General features: G+C 43.5%; 1 protein-coding gene across 1 annotated transcript in view; it reads right to left on the reverse strand.

Annotated features, from left to right (window-relative positions):
• SHISA9 (shisa family member 9) overlaps positions 1-22,877 on the reverse strand; it is a 1,737,042-nt gene that overhangs the window by 155,607 nt on the left and 1,558,558 nt on the right. The window contains exon 3 of the mRNA XM_073591159.1: positions 8,772-8,924. Coding sequence (XP_073447260.1) covers positions 8,772-8,924 — 153 coding nt within the window. The remainder of the gene's footprint in view (positions 1-8,771; positions 8,925-22,877) is intronic.

The following is a 22,877-nucleotide window of genomic DNA, read 5'->3' on the forward strand; positions in this document are numbered from 1 at the left end:
AGAGTACATGAACTCAACGTCCAATTTTCATGTAAAAAATTCTAAGAGAAAGACTACGCATGCTCAGAATTGAAGGAACACATACAAAAGTAGTCAACACATTACATCACTTCTGAAGTTGTATTCGGTTGTACGACAATTTTTGTATGGTGAGTAACCTCTTCACTTTCGACATGAGACTAGCATGCAATAAAAATACGACCGGTCGTCTGAAAATCTGATCGTGTGTACGAGGCTTTACACTGGACTGCTTTTTAGTGCATATATCACCCCACTTGAGAATTCATAGTCCATGGGCAATTGTTCGCAATTAGTGCAATTTTTCTATTTTGTGCATTTATTTGTATTTCTGCACTGTGAGTGTCACACAGTATTTTAAGTTGTTTTTTTATTGTCACATATGATAACTTTATGGTTTATAGTGTGCAAACAATTGTTTTCAATTTATGCAATTCTGTAAATTTTTTAATGTTGCGCGTTATTACTTGAATCTTTTCATTGTGAATGTCACACAGTGTTGTCAATTTCTTACTTTTTATCACACAGGGTCATTTCTCTCTTCTAAGACCCCTTTCACACTGGGGTGCTTTTCAGGCGTTTTAGCGCTAAAATGAGTGCCTGTAAAGCGCCTCTCAAGCCACCCCAGTGCGAAAGCCCAAGTGCTTTCTCACTGGGGCGGTGCGCTTGTAGCACAGGAAAAAAAAACCTGCAAGCCGCATCTTTAAGGAGGTGTGAGAGTGGGGTATACCCCACTCCCACACTGCCCTGCCCATTGAAATGAATAGGTAGGGCTGCCAAAGCCCCTGCAAAGCAGTTTGGCAGCGCCGCAACACAGGCTCTATTAACCCTTTCTTCGGCCGCTAATGGGGGTTAAAAGCTCCCCACTAGCGGCCAAAGAGCGCCACTATAACAGCGTTAAATCACCGCTAAAGTTAGCGGCACTTTACCACTAACGCCTGCACCACCCCAGTGTGAAAGGGGTCTTAGTGTATGTGTCATTGTTCATAATCTATGCAATTTTTTCATGATATATGCAATTATTCGTGTTTATTTTTTTTACACTTGGTTTTGTAAGCACCTTGTTTCTAGCTGTGTTTGTAAAATAACTCTCAATTAATCAGTGATTAGCACAGAACTTTGATAGTTTTAAGCTTTTAACGTTTTCATCTGGTCCCATACATTTTACAATTCCAAATGTTTCTGCATCTCAATTTAGATCTAGTAGATAACACAATCAAATGTTAATAAGTTACAAAGTGATAGTCCGGGCTTCTTTATATGTTATACTGAGACAGCAAGACAGTGCCATCCACTGGCAGCCCAGATCACTGCCTCCTGCTTCCCACAGCACAGCAACCACCAACTTCTACAGAAATCCCTGAAATTCAGCACGTGACTCTCAGATGAGTACAGCCAGCACTCACTCATTTAAAATTGTCACCTGCCCCTCAAGCTTGGATGCGGACATCTCCAGTACAGAAAATCACAGTGAGCACATGAAAAGTAGTAGACAAAGGGGTATATTTACTATAGCACCTAGTCGGGAAAATGGGTGAACAAATGGTCACAAGCGACTAAAATCCATAGAGAATTAAATCTAGTTGGAAAAGGTATTCACTATAGCATGCAGGGAAAAAATTTGTCGCAAAATCAAAGCCACTATAGGTCAAATCAGTGATCGACTAAATCAGTAGTCATGGTAGAAGCACAGGAATTTCACATGGAAATAATGTTCAGAGTAGGGATGGGCCAAACACGGTTTGCACTAGAACATACTGAACAGGTAAAAAATTTGGCAGAACACCTTTAAAGTCTATGGGACACGAACATGAATAATCAAAAGTGCTCATTTTAAAGGCTTATGTGCAAGTTATTGTCATAAAAAGTGTTTGGGGACCCGGGTCCTGCCCCAGGGGACATGTATCAATGCAAAAAAAAGTTTTAACAATGACCGTTTTTTCGGGGAACAGTGATTTTAATAATGCTTAAAGTGAAACAATAAAAGTGAAAAATTCCTTTAAATTTCTTACCTGGGGGGGTGTCTATAGTATGCCTGTAAAGTGGCGCATTTTTCCCATGTTTAGAACACTCCCTGCACAAAATTACATTTCTAAAGGAAAAAAAGTCATTTAAAAGTACTCGCGGCTATAATTGTCGGTCCTGGCAATACAGATAAAAGTAATTGAAAAAAACGGCATGGGATCCCCCCAGTCCATTACCAGGCACTTCGAGTCTGGTATGAATATTAAGGGGAACCCCGAACCAAAATTTAAAAAAAAATTGCGTGGGGGTCCCCCCAAATTCCATACCGTACCAGGCGCTTCAGATCTAGCATGGATATTAAGGGGAACCCTGTGCCAAATTATTTTTTTTTAAATGGCTTAGGGGTCCCCCTCAAAATCCATACTAGACCTTTCAGGTCTGGTATGGATTTTAAAAGGAACCCTGCACCAAAATTTACAAAAAATGGCCTGGGTGTCCCCCTAAAAATCCATACCTGACCCTTATCCGAGCACTCAACCTCCTGGCAGGCCGCAGGAAAGGAGGGGGGACGAAAGAGCGCCCCCCCCTCCTGAACTGTACCAGGCCACACCCTCAACATGGGGAGGGTGCTTTGGGGTAGCCCCCCAAAGCACCTTGTCCCCATGTTGATGGGGACAAGGGCCTCATCCTCACATCCCTTGCCCAGAATCTGGAAGCACCCTTTAACAAGGGGACCCCCAGATCCCAGCCCCCTGTTTGAAATGGTAACGGGTACACTGTACCAGTACCATTTCAAAAGTGTCAAAATGTTACATAAATGGGTGGCCCCGCCCCCTCTGACACCACGGGGAAGCCATTGGGAAGTACCCGTGCATCAGAGGGGGCAGGGGTCACCCGGGTACATCACCGTGTGGCCCTGCCCTCAGTTATATAAGAATTGTCAAAGCGAAGACGCGTCATGCGGCGGGAGCCTCCCATGGAGGCAGGTAGGATCCCGGCTTTTTTTTTTCTTTTTCAGTCCGTCAGCGGAGCGAGAGAAGAAGTTGAATGGACTTCGCGGGGCATTTTTATTCTCTTATTTTTTAATAAAGGACTTGTCCCAAAGTGTGTCTTGTGGTTTTTTAACATTATGACACTTTTTTTGTGAAATGGTACTGGTACAATGTACCCGTTACCATTTCAAACAAGTGGGGTGCTGGGATCTGGGGGTCCCCTTGTTAAAAGGGGCTTCCAGATTACGATAAGCCCCCCGCCCGTGGACCCCCACAACCACCAGGCAAGGTTTGTGGGGATGAGGCACTTGTCTCCATCAACATGGGGACCCAAAGCACCCTCCCCATGTTGAGGGCATGTGACCTGGTATGGTTCAGGAGGGGGGTGCTCTCTCGTTCCCCCTCTTTTCCTGCGGCCTGCCAGGTTGCGTGCTCGGATAAGGGTCTGGTATGGATTTTTGGGGGACCCACACTCCATTTTTTTTTTATTTAGGCACGGGGTTCCCCTTAAAATCCATACCAGATCTGAAGGGTCTGGTATGGATTGTGAGTGGGACCCCTATGCCATTTAAAAAAAAAAATTGGCGCAGGGATCCCCTTAATATCCATACCAGATCTGAAGGGCCTGGTATGAAATTTGGGGGGACCCCCACGCATTTTTTTTATTTTGGTTTGGGGTTCCCCTTAATATTCATACCAAACCCAAAGGACCTGGTAATGGACTGGGGGGATCCCATGCCATTTTTTTCAATGACTTTTATCTGTATGGCCAGGACTGACAATTCATTATAGCCGCGAGTACTTTTAAATGACTTTTTTCCTTTAGAAATGTCATTTTGTGCAGGGACTGTTCTAAACACAGGAAAAATGCACCACTTTACAGGCATACTATAGACACCCCCCAGGTACGAAATTTAAAGGAATATTTCACTTTTATTGAAAAAAAATATAGATGTGGCTAGATGGTTAATTTAGATACGGCACCTCATCCCAGAGTAATTAAATAGCAGATAGATAGAGGGACAGGGGATTATAGCGGTGCTGGGGCAAAACATATGAAAAATGAGATGGGGGTATAAAATTACAAATATTTTATTTCACAATATTCAATACATAGGAAAAACAATAAAATAGCAGCAAAAAAGCATATATATTGCGTGTGACCCAAGTGCAGTAGGGTGGGCCAGATGGAGACGGCCTTCGAAGCAAGGGCTCAGTTTCCTACATGTTTCGCCAAGGCATTGGCTTCCTCAGGGAACAAGAGCTTTTTGCAATGTAAAAGAGTCTATGCATAGAGATACAAAAACATCTCAAATCAGTATTCACATAGCTTGCATAGGAGTTATGCAAGCTATGTGAATACTGATTTGAGACAGTCACATGCCTTGCCAATAGCTCATTGGGTAAGCAGTTCTCTGTCATTTCCCCTATCTTTTTACACGATTGTTGCTGAACAATCTTTGCAAAGTTAACTGGCTCATTTTCTCCCATACAGATTACTATCTAATACTTTCATTAGCCGTCCCTGCTTGTTTTTCTAACTCATCTTCAGGCGTTTCCCCCCCATCAATCAACTTGCTTTTAAAAAGTGTGAGTTCTCTTGAGGCTTTTATGCCCTATCTAACTTATGTATAATTAATTATTCTTCCTGTCTTCAAAACTAAACGTTTTACATACACCCCAAATTTACTCAGTCATTACAATTTTTTAACCTTCAACCTATTCAATTGCCAGGTTTTCTATGTGCCCCCTGCAAGCATAAATACGGTGCAGTCTGTCCCTTCCCCCATCCGGGGGCCTTCTGCCGCTCCTCCCCTGGGTGTCTGTTGTTCAGGTATGTTCGGAGTCCTGGGGCCACTTTAGGGTTGCCTACCCGTGTGAGATTGTCCAGCCATAAGATTCAAACACTTAGCAATGTCTACAACAGCTTATTTTCCAATGTCCTTGTTTGTTTACATGATGTTTTTGTATCTCTATGCATAGACTCTTTTACATTGCAAAAAGCTCTTGTTCCCTGAGGAAGCCAATGCCTTGGCGAAACATGTAGGAAACTGAGTCCTTGCTTCGAAGGCCGTCTCCATCTGGCCCACCCTACTGCACTTGGGTCACACGCAATATATATGCTTTTTTGCTGCTAACTATTTTATTGTTTTTCCTATGTATTGAATATTGTGAAATAAAATATTTGTAATTTTATACCCCCATCTCATTTTTCATATGTTTTGCCCCAGCACCGCTATAATCCCCTGTCCCTCTATCTATCTACTATTTCACTTTTATTGTTTCACTTTAAGCATTATTAAAATCACTGCTCCCGAAAATACAGCCTTTTTTAAAACTTTTTTTTGCATTGATACATGTCTCCTGGGGCAGGACCCAGGTCCCCAAAAACTTTTTAGGATAATAACTTGCAAATAGGCCTTTAAAATGAACACTTTTGATTTTTCATGTTAACGTCCCATAGACTTTAACGGTGTTCCGGCAACTTTCGAATTTGCCCCGAACACCGCACATTGTTTGGTGTTTGCAGAACATCCGAACAACCAAAGTTCAGCCCGAACTTATGCTCGGGCCGAACCGTTCGCCCATCCCTAGTTTAGAGCTTTATATCAAAGATTAAATGGTTCCTAAACATGTGGGATATTGTTTGGAAATTATCTGCTTTTAAATTTCTTGAAATATTCTTGAAGTAGATATATGCTTGAAAGTCTGAGAATAGATACATTCCACCTTTTCTAGAACTCTGTACTGACACAACTGAGTATGCCCAGACTAAAAATTAGTCACGATCTTACTCTCATTTCATTTTAGCCCCATGCTATAGCGAATTCCGAAATGTGGGAATGCTAAACAAGCGTTCACAGCCGGGAATTTGTGAGAGCTAGCAAACTATGTGCTATTTATATATAAATACAAGTGTCAGCCATTGATTCTCATTGTATAACTGTTACTTCCACAAAAACATATATTTTAATTTTGAGAGGAACTCTTTAATTCCTAAAATAAATTGTCCTTGCTGGGTTTTTATGTTGCGTCTTATTCCTTTTTTTTTTTTTACAAAGCTAGTATGTGTAATGTTTTCATATTTTTGGAACATATATTATTCTCTCTCTCTCTCTCTCTCTCTCTCTCTCTCTCTCTCTCTCTCTCTGTATATATATATATATATATATATATATATATATATATATAGAGTATATAGACATAAACAGTATATATCTATAGATATAGATATTTCTATATATATTATAGATACATCTATATACTGTATATGTATAGATACATATACAGTATATACAGTAAACCAATGAGTTAAGACTCAATACCTTTGCCTCAGCCAGAAGTCATTTTTACCAAAGAATGTAGCAGATTACATTTTGTTGCAAACTTTTAAAACAGAAAGTAAGAAAAAATGTTTTTTTAAAGCTATTGTTTCTTTTTCATGTATATATAAAAAAAAACAACCCAGGGTTGATTAAGGCTTGGTTCAGACAGGGGCAACCCGACTTACAGGGTGACTTTGCAAGGCGATTTGGAGGCGACTTCAGCGCGACTTCAGCGCGACTTTGCACAACTTACAATACGACTTAAAGTTGCCTCCAGGACAGGCGACGTTGGCTGTGGCCAATCACAGAATAATCAGCTCTGTGGGAGGGAGGGGGTTGCCTGGTTAAACGTGGGAAGTACCTGTGTAAATTATTTTCTTTTTCCTGTAAAGTTGCTTCAATATAGATGGAGATCTGACTTGGAGGCAACTTCCATTGAAATCTATAGGTACAAGTTGCCCAGAAGTCGCCTTGAAGTAGTACAGGAACCTTTTCTGAAGGCGGAGCAACTTCAGTAGTGTACATTAAGATGGCTCTCATTCACTTCAATGGAATTTCTTATGTCCAGCGACTTGGGTCAACTTGAGGTCTGACAAGTCGGATCCCAAGTCATTGTAGTGTGAACCAGCACTAAATATGCCACAAGAAAAGCTATATCCATCTCAAAACAATGATACAAATTTCATTTGGGTACAGTGTTGCATGCCAGAGAAATTGTCACTGAAAACGTGACAGCGCTGAAAGCCCAAAATTGGCCTGGACTGGAAGGGGGTGAAAGTGTTTGGACTTGAGGTAGTTAAGGCACTGTGAATCAGAAAATATATATATAGTGTAGCGCTATGTGTATAAATAAAACTGTGAAAACAAAGAATTAGGTTCGAGCCATCTTTCAATGGCCAGAAAGTAAACAAGGAATATATCAAAATTTGATGATAAATGGCTCAATACAAAAGGTGCACTATATGTTACAAAATAACGTGTAAAATATAATAATGACAATACACCAGTGAGACAAAAGAACAAAACTAAATTATAAATGAATATAAAATCAACCAAAAAAGTCCATAGATGTTTAGGAAATATGTTCCTAATAAGAATCAAAAAACCACCACCAACAGTCTCTGAGGATTAGCTGATGAAAATAACAACGGAATATTTCTGGGGTGAGAAGGTAAGACACCAAATAAAATGTGACGTCTGAGTATGCGACAGGACCATCACCATAGCATCTGAGGAGGCTTACCGGAAGCAGGGGACTTGAGAAGACATACGTCTTACAAGTCTCAAAAAGCTTATTTAGCCACCGGGGCTGGCAAGATGGATCATCGGGTATCCACAACTTCAAATAGGGAGGGGAGGGAAGATCTGTCAACAGCTTCAACCGTCCAGACGTATCAACAGGCCAACCGGATGTTTATTTGAAAACCATGAGAGAAAGAAACTCACATGGCATGATATCGTTCAAAAAGCATGCATTTATTAGAATAATAAAAACAGGAACACTCACATGATATAAGATCGTAAACAGTTCAAATAGTATCAAACGCGGTGATCATAGGGGGTCCACCCAACATGTTTCGGCTAACAAGCCTTCATCTGGGGTTCAATATAGATGGAGATCTGACTTGGAGGCAACTTCCATTGAAATCTATGGGTACAAGTTGCCCAGAAGTCGCCTTGAAGTAGTACAGGAACCTTTTCTGAAGGCGGAGCAACTTCAGTAGTGTACATTAAGATGGCTCTCATTCACTTCAATGGAATTTCTTATGTCCAGCGACTTGGGTCAACTTGAGGTCTGACAAGTCGGATCCCAAGTCATTGTAGTGTGAACCAGCACTAAATATGCCACAATAAAAGCTATATCCATCTCAAAACAATGATACAAATTTCATTTGGGTACAGTGTTGCATGCCAGAGAAATTGTCACTGAAAACGTGACAGCGCTGAAAGCCCAAAATTGGCCTGGACTGGAAGGGGGTGAAAGTGTTTGGACTTGAGGTAGTTAAGGCACTGTGCACTTAAGAAGGGTGACTCAAAACACATTGGGCTACTTTTTTTTCTATTCTTTTCAAGTATTGCAGCAATATTCCTGATATTTAGTGAGAATAAATAGGCATGGCTTAATTTTCAATGCTTTGTTTAAATCTGTTTTTATTTCTCTTAGTATAATGATGGATGGAGTATAGCAAGGTTTTTTTTTTTCTTTTTCCTTTCTCATTTATGGTCATTATTACTTGTTGAACAAAATGGCATTTCACAGTATTGTACAGTAATAAGAGATAGCAGAAAACATAGATTTATGGCCAACCTAATTGCCATAAATGTACATGTAAAAGTAGTAATATACTATACAAGGGTTAAAAAAATGTACATCTGTGCAACTTGCATGTTCCATATGTCTGGGTTTACATAGTTAGCTAGCTGATTACTAAAAGAATAGCAGTGTAAGAACTGCAGGACATCCACTTACCAACTGCTTTCAGAGAAGCATACTTGTTAAGCTCCTTTCCTGGAGGTTGTTGCTCATACGGATTTGAAATTTGCCCCATGGTTGGAAAGGAATGTGGATGTGCCATCTGTGGAAGGTGCGGTGATGTTGGAACATTATTCATCTTTGAAGTGTCTGTAGAGAAGAAGAAATTGTATCATTAGAATCTCAGCATTCTGTAGTGTAATATATTACTAACTTCTACTACTGCCAAAGTACATTTCTTGTAATAAAAATAGGGTATTAAACAGTTACACATTTAAGAATGAAACCTTTAAGATTGTATTGTGTACCAACAATTTAATTACATTTAAAGACAACATACAGCAATTCTATTCTGTTGTAGACCTTAGCAATATAGAGAGAAAACCACTTGCATAAACAATATGAATTAAGGAGATTAATAATAGTTATAGTTATATAATAAAATTATTTGTCAATATGTATTCCTCTCCACAACCCCTGGAGTGAGGTACCCAGCTTGGATTATACCCTATATGGTAAGCTTTTATGCCTTGATGTACTGTATATTTATAAGTGACTTGGTGGCCTTCCTCAGAGGCTGCATCCCTGCCCTAGTGGCTATGCAATACCATTTATTTAATCCTCATTGAGGGCATTGAATATGCCCTCAAGTGGGACAGACTATGACCAGGTGGGCTCTCCATTTCTTTGTTACTTTTTGAGTGAGGTTCCATCAAAAATGACCTGTTTGGGGGGGGCATGGTAACCATGCTCCGAGATCGCTGCATAGCTTGAGAGCTCTGTCCAGCCACCGGGGGATTCCAGTGCCATTGGCACCTCCACAGCAGCCAGAACCCCACTCTAAGCACCTACAGAACCTGGGGACCATCCTTCATGATGCGACACAAGAAGATTTACCTGCAGCCGTGGAAAACGTCAGGTTTCTTCCATACGATGTCCCATGGTGCACACCAAAATGGTGGTGGCGGCAGCTCTAATTGGTCGGATGGCAAGGCCATGGGCTCCTCACAAGGAGCCAGTTAGAGCGATCCAGGACCCGGCATACAGCCACACAACAGCGGGTCATCATCAGGGGCTTCCAGCCCCTCCACCAGAAGCCTGGCAAAGTCACGGCTGTGCATGGCCTCACCAGGTAGGCCGCACACTGCCCTAGACATGAAAATCACTGGGCGGCAGCCTACCACATCAGATCCTGCACCTGTTGTCAGAGACCCTATTGCCTCTTTCCCCACCTCAGGGCGACCCATCTCTGATATTATGCTCAAGAACATGCTCCTATCTCTGAAATCCTCTCTGCAAGCTGACATAGTGTTAGGTATCAACCAATGTCAGGCAAACGTGCAGGCCTTGAGGGAGAGAATTGAACACATTGAAAACACCATTGAGGATTACTCAGTATCCTTTAACACCATGGTAGATGCACATAATGAGCAAAAGGAAGACATCACCTGGCTAAAAGATAAGATAGCTGATATTCAGGATAGATCAAGGAGAAATAACTTGAAAATCAGAGGAATCCCTGAATCAGTGACAAGCCTGCAATTGGCGCAAAATGTTTATGCTCTATTCTCCTCCCTGCTACCGTCCTTATCAGCTCATGAGCTTATTGTAGACAGGGTGCATAGAGTACCAAGACCCTCCTTTCTTCTTGCTCAAATACCCAGAGATGCCTTACTCAGAGTACATTTCTATCATATGAAAGAACAACTGCTGATGGTATTCTGTCGGGCGGACAATGTTCCTAACCACTATGCATCACTTCAATTACTCCCTGACCTGTCTAGACAAATGCTGCAACAATGTCTCAGCCCGCTAATCATAACCAAAGCTTTGAGAAACCATCAAATAACACACAGATGGAGATACCCTGCCACACTGGTCATCACTCACAATGGCAGCACCACAAGCGTGACTACATTAGAAGATGGGCTGGCTACCCTCCGCCTATGAGGCATCCTTCCAGAACATGCCAACACCACCACACTGAGTCCTGAAATATCATCACTGGATACTGGATGGTAGGTGGTATCACGCACACATTCCCCAAAGCACGCAGGTGGAGGCTCCTAACTTTGCAGACACAGCATCCAATTTTGGAATTTCCCCCGTACAAGGAATGGAATGTTCACCTTCCTCCTTTCCCCCAGTTCTTCCCAGCAATTAAAATTGCTGACGGATCCTATACAGGACCCTTTTTTTTACTATGTTTTGTTGTTCTTAATCCATCTTATTTTGTCTATCCTCTTTAACCCTATGTTTAGTACATGCAGCGCTGCCTACTTCATTCTGAAAAATGTATTCAAAAGAAAGAAACATGGACTTTAGGGGCACATCCATAGCATTGAAGTACAAAATAAAATTTTATTTCAGTTTAAAATCCACATTAGTGGCATCACATGTTAAAAACAAAACATGGTGTTTGGTCTATACGACTCTCGCACCACCTAACGCAACCAACTATTACCACAGTGAAACAGATCGATCAATAATGATTCAAATGAAGTGATATCAACAGAAGAAGCAGCTGGTTGGTAGTAGAGACGTAGTGAAGAAAACTGAGTTAAAAATAAAAGTTTATTTTGTACTTCAATGCTATGGATGTGCCTCTAAAGTCCATGTTTCTTTCTTTTGAAAAAAATGTGCAATATATTTAGGACATTGGCACACTTATACTTATCTGTATCCACAATGCCATCTTGTGGTGATACATTTAAATTAAAATTTTTACTTCATTCTGAAAAATGATCTCTTCAAGACAGACCTCCCGGGATTGCAGAGCGCCATAATGTTCTGAGGTGGTTCATTCCCCATGAGCCAATGCTCCACCGTAACCGTGAGTAACTCACCATGCACATCACTTAGTCTTACCCTAGCACCAGACTATGCCTCTCAAATGCCTATCCCTTAATATTAGGGGCTTGAACCACCCCGCCAAATGGTTCTCACTATGGAAGGAAGCTGGCAAACATAATGCTGACATTATTAGCATCCAAGAGACCCACTTCAAGTCCTCTGACACACCCAGATGTTCCTAGAAAGATTATCCAAATGTCTTTTTGCCCTGTACCACCAAAAAAAAAGAGGTGTCCTTTTGGCCTTCAAAGGTCATCTTGCTTTCCAACTTAAAGCCGCTATCACAGACCCTGAGGGAAGGTATATCATAATCACATGTGACATTAATGCTCAACCCTATACAGTGGAGGGACTATATGCTCCTAACTCTCATCAGGTCCGTTTAATTCGCAAACTCCTCAAGCGAGTATCTACTGTTAAACATGGCCACTTTTTTTTTTGAACATATTTAATTTATGTTAAAAAAGTGATACAAGTAATACTGGTATACAATATGCCTATTAAACATGAAATAAGATCTAAACAGGGTTATATACCAGAGAACAATATCACATTATATTTGTCAACAATATAGTTTAAAGAAACTACCAACTATGACCTAGGTTATTATATGAGGAAGCTTGGTTGGTACAGGTGTGACCTCTGCGTCCGTAACCCCTCCGGGGACCGGAGGAGTAGGGGGTCGCCAGGGTCAGCATCCTAAATGTTAACTAGCATAAGTCAAAAACTCAATAACTACAAAAACAAATTGACAGTGATATCTAAAGGTTAATGCCCCATACACACGATCAGAAATTCCGTCAGAAAAAACTTGGATGGTTTTTCCGACGGAATTCCGCTCAAGCTTGCTTGCATACACACAGTCACACAAAAGTTCTCTGAACTTTCGACCGTCAAGAACGCGGTGACGTACAACACTACGATGAGCCGAGAAAATGAAGTTCAATGCTTCCAAGCATGCGTTGAATTGTTTCCGAGCATGCGTGATTTTTTTTGTGCGCCCGAATTGCATACAGAAGAACGCATTTTCGGATAGGAACTTTTTGCGACCGAAAAATAGAGAACTTGCTCTCAATCTTTTGCTGGCTGGAATTCTGCAGAAACACAGAACAAAACTAGCCCCTCACCTACCATTTTTAGTACGCTAACTAAGCTTAGGGAGGAGCTGAGAACCTTGTTAATGCAACAATAAGACATTTACCTTAGGTGACTCAAACTCCAATTCTACGTAAATGCCAATAGGACAGGGAAGAATCTAGCCAACAGACTGAAACAATTGAGAATCAAAGCAAGAAACTCCAATATACATCCAACTCCTAACCACAAAATCATAAACCCTCAAGACATTGCTAACCAATTTGTCGACTACTACGGGGCCTTATGCAACCTATGTAATGATCCTGAAATGCCCCAACCTACGGATGAGGACATTCAGAACTTCCTATAACTGATACAGCTTCCCACATTATCTGGCAATCATCTTCATACTCTAAATGCTTTATTCATGCCCCTAGAAATAGAAAAAATAATCATGTCACTTTCCAACAGAAAGTCCCCGGGCCGCGATGGTTTATCTAACAAATATTTTAAAGTCTTTAACAGAATCCTATCCCCCACATGCAAAAAGTTTTTGTCCAAGCAGCCTTAACCTCTTCCTTTCCAAAAGAGATGCTGAGAGCTTATGTGGTCACCCTACCGAAGCCGGGAAAAGACCCTACAATGCCTGCTAATTTCAGACCAATTTTGCTCTTAAACACTGACCTTAAAATTTATGCTAAACTCATAGATAAATGGCTAATGGATATATTACCCTCTTTGGTTCATCAAGACCAGATGGGTTTTGTGAAGGGCAGACAATATGCCCATGCTACCAGAAGAATTGTGAACATAAATGTACCATGCTGAGAAAAATCTAAAGCCTTCTCTGTTACTCTCTATAGATGCGGAGAAAGCGTTCGATAGGGTCCACTGGCAATATATTTTGAAGGTTTTAACTAAGTTTGGTTTTCAAGGACCTATACTGTCTGCTATCCTAGCATTATACTCCACCCCAACGGCACAAATCTTTATGGGAGAGCAAGTATAATTGACATAAAGGACTATTACTGGGCGGTCAGGCTTGATCAAATTATTTTTTTTTGTATACAAACATTTTTATTAGGAAAATATGGTGGTACAAGAGAATATTGCATATTAAATATACAATACATTGTAAAAATTGTAGTCAATCGGTTATGAAATAGTATTGCAATGAAAGAATAACAAATTTATTATTAAGAAATAAAAAATTGACAAAATGAATGCACTTTTGATATCAGGTTTATTAGATTAGATCAAATTCAATACTGGTTCAGAGGTTCTGGTGAAATTTTATGGTTAGGACTTGAAATAGCCATGGTCCCCACACACAATCTTCCACTGCTCCTTATTAGCGACTTGTGGAGACCATGTGACTTATCCTCTCTATCACAACCAATGCATGCCTCCCTCTTGGCATGGCATTATTTACATAAACAAAAAATAACACCAATCAATATCCTTCAAGAAAACAAACTCGATCATTAAATGGGAAACTGATCTGTACACCTCCTTCAGCTGAAACCAATGGCAATCTGCCTTCCGAGAAATTTACAGAGCAACCCATTGCGTTAATCATTGGGAGCTAATGTTCAAGATAACCAACAGATAGTTTCTCACACCATACAGACTAGCCAAAATATACCCCAATACCTCCTCCTTAAGTTGGAGGGGATGTGGTTAAGTCGGTCACCTACCCCATACCTTTTGGGATTGTCCTAGCCTGATGTGAGCCGGGTTTTCCAAGTCCTCTCTTCCCTCACAGGAATTCTCCGGTCCAGGTTTAGCTATACTTCATATTGGACTGGACTCATACCCCTGCCCATATAGGCAGGTAGTTACACACATTACACTAGCAGCCCACACACTTATACTTAAAAAAACAGAAAATACAACACTCCCTCAATGTATCAGAAGAACTAACTATGGTTCAGCAAAACTATCCCTTTGAACGTATGCTAGCTATCAATTCCTTCACCTTATCCACCTTCACACAAAACTGGGCAATATGGTCAGATAACCCTATTTCCAAGACTTAATGACATCTTCTAACCCTCCCATTTGACGCAACTGATGTACCTCTACTGTATGCTTGTTCATCTGTTCAATTATATAGTTACATAGTTACAAAGTAGGTGAGGTTGAAAAAAGACACAAGTCCATCAAGTCCAACCTATATGTGTGATTTTATGTGAGTATTACATTGTATATGCCTGTATGTTGTGGTCATTCAGGTGCTTATCTAATAGTTTTTTGAAATTAGCGATGATCCCCGCTGAAACCACTGCCTGTGGAAGAGAATTCCACATCCTTACTGCTCTTACAGTAAAGAACCCTCCACGAAGTTTAAGGTTAAACCGCTTTTCTTCTCATTTTAGTGAATGGCCGTGTATCTTATTAAATTCCCTATAATTACATTTTATCCCTATTGTGGGGTCACCAGTAAGGTATTTGTACACTGAAATCAAAACCTCTCTCAAGCGTCTCTTCTCCAGAGAGAATAAGTTCAGTGCTCGTAACCTTTTCTCTTAACTAATGTCCTCTAGTCCCTTTATTCATTTTGTTGCCCTTCTCTGGACTCTCTCCAGTTCCAGCACATCCTTCCTGAGGACTGGTGCCGGGAACTCCATACTCCAGGTGCAGCTGGACCAGAGTCTTGTAGAGTGGGAGAATTATTGTTTTATCTCTGGAGTTAATCCCCTTTTTTAATGCATGCCAATATTATGTTTGCTTTGCTTGCAGCAGCTTGGCATTGCATGCCATTGCTGAGACTGTTATCTACTAGGACCCCCAGGTCCTATTCCATCCAAGATTCCGCCAGAGGTTCTCCCCACAATGAGTAGATTGCATTCATATTTTTGCCACCCAAATGCATTATTTTACAGTACCTGACCGCGAGATTGTGTTTTCAGCGCGATCCCATCGCGCTGGTTCTCGGCGACAGGGTACTGTGCATGTTGCACCGGCTCGCTGATCGGGAAAGGAAAACGTTTTTTTCCTTTCACGACGAGCGATAGGCAGTGCTGACAGCTGTCTGGTATGAATCATGAGGGGGAACGCCGCGCCAAATTTTAAATGAAAAAACCGGCGTGGGTTCCCCCCTAGGGGCATACCAGGCCCTTAGGTCTGGTATGGATTTTAAGGGGAACCCCCTACGCCAAAAAATCGGCGTGGGGGTCCCCCCCAAAATCCATACCAGACCCTTATCCGAGCAAGCAGCCCGGCCAGTCAGGAAAGGGGGTGGGGACGAGCGAGCGCCCCCCCCGAACCATACCAGGCCGCATGCCCTCATGCCGCATGCCCTCAACATGGGGCAGGGCGCCCCCTCCCCCAAAGCACCCACCCCCCCATGTTGGCGCTGGCTCCCGCGATGGGGCTCGCAGGTGTCAAATCTCTCCGATAACAGTGGCGAGATTGACACAATATCGCAGTCACCTACTATACATTTTTCTACATTAAACCTCATTTGCCATGTTGTTGCTCACCCCATTAATTTGTTCAGATCTTCTTGCAAGGTTTCCACATCCTGCGGAGAAGTTATTGCCCTGCTTAGCTTCGTATCGTCCGCAAACACAGAGATTGAGCTGTTTATCCCATCCTCCAGGTCGTTTATGAATGAATTAAATAGGATTGGTCCCAGGACAGAACCCTGGGGGACCCCCCACTTTCCACCCCGGACCATTCTGAGTACTCCCTATTTATTACTATCCTCTGAATTCATCCATGTAGCCAGTTTTCAATCCATGTACTCACCCTGTGGTCCATGCCAACAGACCTTACTTTGTACAGTAAATGTTTATGGGGAATTGTATCAAATGCTTTTGCAAAATTCAGATACACCAGGTCTACGGGCCTTCCTTTATCTAGATGACAGCTCACCTCCACATTGAAGTTTAATAGATCAGTTTGGCAAGAACAATTCTTCGTGCATCCATGCTGATTACTGCTAATGATACCGTTGTCATTACTAAAATCTTGTATATAGTCCCTTATCATCCCCGCCAAGAGCTTGCATACAATTTATGTTAGGCTAACTGGTCTGTAATTCTCAGGGATGTATCTTGGCCCTTTTTAAATATTGGTACTACATTGGCTTTTCTCCAATCAGCTGGTACCATTCCAGTCAATACACTGTTCGTAAACATTAGGAACAATGGTCTGGCAATTAGTTGCCATATGGTCCCCGTGACTTATAAATGTTATGTTTTTCAAGTCTATCTCTAATTCTGTCCTCTGTTAGCCATGAGGGTGCTTCCTGTGACGTGTCATGAGGATAAACCTTGCAGTTTTGGTTACTAGAGCCCCCCAATTCCCTCGTGAAGACCGAAGAGAAGAAAATAATTCAATACCTTTGCCATCTCTCCATCCTTTGTAACCAGATTCCATCCATCATTCTTTATGAGACCAATATGATCTGACCTCCCTTTCTTACTATTTATGTACTTAAAGAATTTCTTGGGATTTGTTTTACTCTCCTCCGCTATGTGCCTTTGTATTCTATCTTAGCCACCCTGATTGCACCTTTACATTTCTTGTTACATTCTTTGTAAAGTTGGAATGCTGACGATGATCCCTCAGCCTCCCATTGGGATACACTGGCTAATACCCTTATTTAACATGCTCTTAAAGCATACCAATTTTTCCTCCATGTTCTTTGTTCCTAAGATTTAATCCCATTTAGTATCTTCCAGCAGAGATCGTAGTTTAGGGAAGTTTAGGCTCTTTTGAAATTCAGTGTCTTTGGATTCCCCTTATGTTTCATATTTGTGTGATTTATACTGAAACGAATGGACCTGTGATCGCTGTTTCCTAAATTGCCCGTATTTCCACATCCGTGATCAGGTCTGTATTGTTGGTAATCAGCTTTGTTTCTAGTTGGTGTATTTACCATCTGACCCATGAAGTTGTCCTGCAAGACATTTCGGAACTGGCAAGCCTTAGATGAGTGTGTGGTTCCTTCCACCCAGTCTATGTCTGGATAATTAAAATTCCCCATTATAATGACACTTCCCATCCTTGCCGCTAATCCATATTGTAATAGGAGGTCTGCCTCCACCTCCTCCATCTGGTTAGGGGGCCTATAGCATACTCCCAGTATTATATTTCCCTTAGTTTCCTCCCTTTGTAGCTCTACCCATAAGGATTTCATTTCTTCCCTTGCTACCTTAGTAATGTCATCTCTCATATTCACTTGTACATCATTTTTTATATACAGGCATACCCCTCCTCCTTTTTTACCCTCTCTATCCCTACGATATAGGGAATACCTTTGAATGGTTGCCAGCCAATCATGAGAGCTTTTGAACCAAGTCTCTGAAATTCCTACAAAATCTAAATCCTCCCCATACAACAGTAGCTCTAGTTCTCCCATCTTCCGCCAGACACCTGGCATTGGTGAACATGCCACTTAGTTTAGTCCGCTAGCATACTATCTCCTTATTGGGTGTTCTGAGGTTGCAAATAGGACTTGTTACTGTACTTAACTTGGGTTGAGGTGCTTTAGTCAACCTACAACTAATGCCCCCAATACTACCCTCTGGAATTTGTTCCACGCTGAGTATCTCTACCTCTGGACCCTCACCCCCGTCGCCTAGTTTGAAAGCCATCTAACTTTTCGGCCATCTTCACTTCCAGCAGATCTGCACCCTCCTGTCATGGTTATGCAGTAATGTGTGTCTGTCAGCTCACCTTTCCTTCTGTGTTCACCTTTAGAGGCCAGCCACCCTCACCTGACTGTTTAAATAATCTTCCCTCAGCAAAGCTCCACCCTTGTCTCTAATTAGGAACACTATATTAACCTGGACATTGCAAGCCAACCTTGCTGAGCAACCATTGTGTGTTAGCTTTTGTGTGTACTTGCTGTGTTTCCTACGTCTGAATCCATTTACTGACCTTGGCCTGTTCTCGACTATCCCTGTCTGCTTGTGACCCTGACCTTTGGCGTGTTATGTTTATCCTTGTCTGCTTGTCGCCCCGACATTTGGCTTATCCTTTACTTTCCTTGTTGTTCCAGCCTGCTGCCTCCTACCTCTTCTCCTGGGGGCCGCGACCTGGAGCCAGACTACAGCGCAGTCCATCCTCACCACTAGAGGCTCTGGTGAACACCTGCTGGCTCTTAGACTCCGCGCCCTGGGGAATCTTCGCTCTAGCTCCCAGTGGGATTTGTGTCAGTGTTCCAGTAGACCTGCTTCCTGAACCTCCCAGGGTTCAATCCGCAGCAGTCAGTCCTAGGGTCCACTACCTTAGCGGTACACTCCTGACTTCCACGGAGTGCATCTGTCACCTGGTCTCAGGTGACCTGACAATTTGATCAGCCATGGACCCGGCTGACGTGTAGCTTCCTGCAGATGATTCATTACATAGTCCGCAGACTTGAGACCCAGGAATCGCATCAGAACCAGGTGATGTGATTCCTTCAGGATTTGGCCTCTCGTTTTGAACAGGTTCAGGCCTCATTAGGACCCCCGGTTCAAAAACCTGAAGCGCTATCTGCTGCTGCACCTATCGCACCAGTCGCAGCCACACATTCATTACAACTGCCAGCTCCGACCCGTTTCTCTGGGGACTCCAAGCCCTGCAGGGGGTTCCTTAGCCAGTGTACAATTCATTTTGAGCTTCAGCCCCAAAACTTCCTGTCTGATCGGGCAAAGGTAGCCTATATTATATCCCTCCTGTCCAGCGAGGCGTTAGCCTGGGCTGCCCCTCTGTGGGAGCTGAATGATCCAGTGATTTCTAGCCTGTCTGATTTCTTGAAACTTTTTTGGAATATCTTCGAGGAACCGGGTCGTGTCTCCTCAGCGGCCAGCACCCTTTTACGTCTCCGTCAAGAGTCTGCTTCTGTGGGACAGTACACTCTTCATTTTCGTACTTTGACTGCTGAGCTGAGCTGAAATAATGAGGCCCTAGTTGCAACCTTTTTACATGGCCTCTCTGATAGAGTGAAGGATGAATTAGCAGGAAGATCCCTCCCTGCTGATCTGGACGGTGTCATCACCTTGTGTAACCAGATCAATGTTTTCGCTTTCAGGAGAGGGCCCTGGAAAAAAGACGCCAGCACTCCCCATTCTTTAAGCAGCCTGAGCTCCATGTCCTATCTCTTCATTCCGAGGAGCACCTCCTGCCTGCTGAGGAACCTATGCAGCTGGGCTGGACCAAGTTATCGCCCAAAGAACACCCTAGGCGCAGAACTCTGGGCCTGTGCCTCTACTGTGGCATCAAAGGTAATTTTCGTGATACTTGTTCTCTTCGTCTGGAAAAATGCTCAGGGCTAATACATCTGGAAGATGGAGTATTGGACCCTGAAATATCACCTTCACCTTCTCGTCTTCTCCTTTCTGTGCGCCTTCATGTCGGCGCTTCCCCTCGTTCGGTCTCGGCATACCTGGAATCCGGAGCCGCTTGCAATTTCATGGACTGGGGAACTGCATCTTCCATGAGACTTACCCTTTTGCCTCTCACAACGCCATTGGTGGTCTTGGCGATTGATGGCACTGTTCTTCCAGGGGGTCCTATTCACTTCCAGACCCTCCCTGTTAAGATGTCGGTAGAGACACTCCACCAGGAGTGGATATCCTTCCTTGTCTTACCTAAGGCTTCATCTCCTATCGTATTAGGTCTTCCTTGGTTAAAGCTCCGTTCTCCACATGTTGACTGGACTGCTGGACAGATCTTGATTTGGGGTTCCTCCTGTTCCTCCTCCTGCCTACTCAAGGTTACCCCAAAAGAGAAACTTCCCATTGCCACCATCCCAGTATCTTCTGCTCTTCCCACTGCATATAGCGATTTCTGGAATGTCTCCTGCAATAGTCGGGCTGAGGCACTCTCTGGGTAGTGTGGCACTCTGGATGAGGAGCCCACCTGTGAACCTGAGCCGATCATTCACTCCAGTTTGCATGGCCATTTTCCTTTGTCTGTCTCTGGACCACCTTGGACACACACCCAGGCTGACTTGTCCACCAGTTCCACAGTTGCTACGCTCTGCGATGCAATTCTGGTGGTCGCTGCACCTGGCGATGCTGTTCAGTCGGCCTCTGCACCAGTCCAGCCTATGCCCAGTGAGCTTCCTGCTTCTTGTTCAGGACCTTCTGTAACCTGGCCTCACCCTACTGCTACTACGTCCATTCAAACCTGTTTAGAGGCTCAATCCATCCTTTGGATAGACTGCTTCATTCGGCTAGGTGGGGTTTTCAGTCTTTTTTTTCAGGGCTCTCTGCATTCTGTTTGTGTTTCAGCTATCCAGCTTAACTCTTAACTTAACTCTTATGACACCAACCTGACCTCAGGGATCCACTGACCTCTACCCAGTCTGATGGTCCTGTGTTGGATGTCCAGCTCATCTTTAAGGGTCTGGGGGACCCTGCTCAGACTCCTGATGGTCTTCTCGTGCCCTTACCCATTCCTAAAAAGCCTTTAGTCCTCAATAAGTCCTCTCGTCCTCTCCCTACCTCGGTTCCGGTCTCTGAGGATAATCTAAAGTACGAGGTTGGTCAAGTTTTGGATTCCCGGCTGCACAAAGGCATTCTTCAGTACCTCGTACATTGGAAAGGGTTTGGTCCTGAGGAGAGGTCTTGGATCACTACGTCTGAGGTCTTTGCTCCTCGTCTGTTGAGGAGGCTCCATCTGGAGTTTCCCTTTAAGCCTGGGCACCGGCGGGGGAGGGGGAGGCCACGTAAGGGGGGGGTACTGTCATGGTTATGCAGTAATGTGTGTCTGTCAGCTCATCTTTCCTTCTGTGTTTACCTTTAGAGGCCAGCCACCCTCACCTGACTGTTTAAATAATCTTCCCTCAGTATAGCTCCACCCTTGTCTCTAATTAGCAACACTATATTAACCTGGGCATTGCAAGCCAACCTTGCTGATCAACCATTGTGTGTTAGCTTTCGTGTGTACTTGCTGTGTTTCCTACGTCTGATTCCAGTTACCAACCTTGGCCTGTTCTCGACTATCCCTGTCTGCCTGTGACCCTGACCTTTGGCGTGTTATGTTTATCCTTGTCTGCTAGTCGCCCCGACATTTGGCTTATCCCTTACTTTCCTTGTTGTTCCAGCCTGCTGCCTCCTACCTCTTCTCCTGTAGTCTACCGTGAGAGCGTGCTGTGAGACCCTGGGGGCCGCGACCTGGTGCCAGACTGCAGCGCAGTCCATCCTCACCACTAGAGGCTCTGGTGAACACCTGCTGGCTCTTAGACTCCGCGCCCTGGGGAACCTATGCTCTAGATCCCAGTGTGATCTGTGTCAGTGTTCCAGTAGACCTGCTTCCTGAACCTCCCAGGGTTCAATCCGCAGCAGTCAGTCCTAGGGTCCACTACCTTAGCGGTACACCCCTGACTTCCACGGAGTGCATCTGTCACCTGGTCTCAGGTGACCTGACAATTTGATCAGCCATGGACCCGGCTGACGTGCAGCTTCCTGCAGATGATTCATTACATAGTCTGCAGACTTGAGACCCAGGAATCGCATCAGACCCAGGTGATCATTTAGGTGCAGTCCATCCCTTCTATAGAGCTGGTAACCGACTGAGAAGTCAGCCCAGTTCTCCAGGAACCCAAACCCCTCCTTTCTACACCAGCTCCACAGTCACTTGTTTACTTGAATTATCTCCCTCTGCCTTTCTGGTGTGGCTCGAAGTACTAGTAGTATTTCTGAGAATACTACCTTGGAGGTCCCTTTCCTCTATTTAGCTCTTAAGTCCCTAAAATCATTTTTTAGGACACTCCATCTTCCTCTGACTTTGTCATTGGTGCCAACATGCACCATGACAGCTGGGTCTTCCCCAGCCCCTCCCAGTAATCTGTCAACCAGATCCGTGATGTGCCGAACCCAAATGCCCAGTAGACAACATACAGTTCGGCGCTTCAGGTCTTTCTGACAGATTGCACTCTCTGTCCTTCTAAGAATTGAGTCCCTTACCACCAGAATCTGTCTTTCCTTTCCCTTGGCTGGAGGAGTTATCCCCCTGGCAGCTAGGGGAGTCAATCAGCTCCAGCAGTGCTGGTCCCTGTCTAGTTTCACCAATGTCACTCAACAGGTGCACTTATTGGGATGTTCCAGCCCAGGACCGGCCTCCCTGGCACTTTCCCCTCTACCTTTCCTGACTGTCACCCATCTACTCTGCTTTGTTGCCTCCCCCTCATCTCCACCTGCCTCTGTGCTGGCCCCTGCCGGCACCTTCCAG

The sequence above is a fragment of the Aquarana catesbeiana genome, linkage group LG06 (assembly GCF_042186555.1).
Source record: "Aquarana catesbeiana isolate 2022-GZ linkage group LG06, ASM4218655v1, whole genome shotgun sequence".
Lineage (NCBI taxonomy): Eukaryota > Metazoa > Chordata > Amphibia > Anura > Ranidae > Aquarana > Aquarana catesbeiana.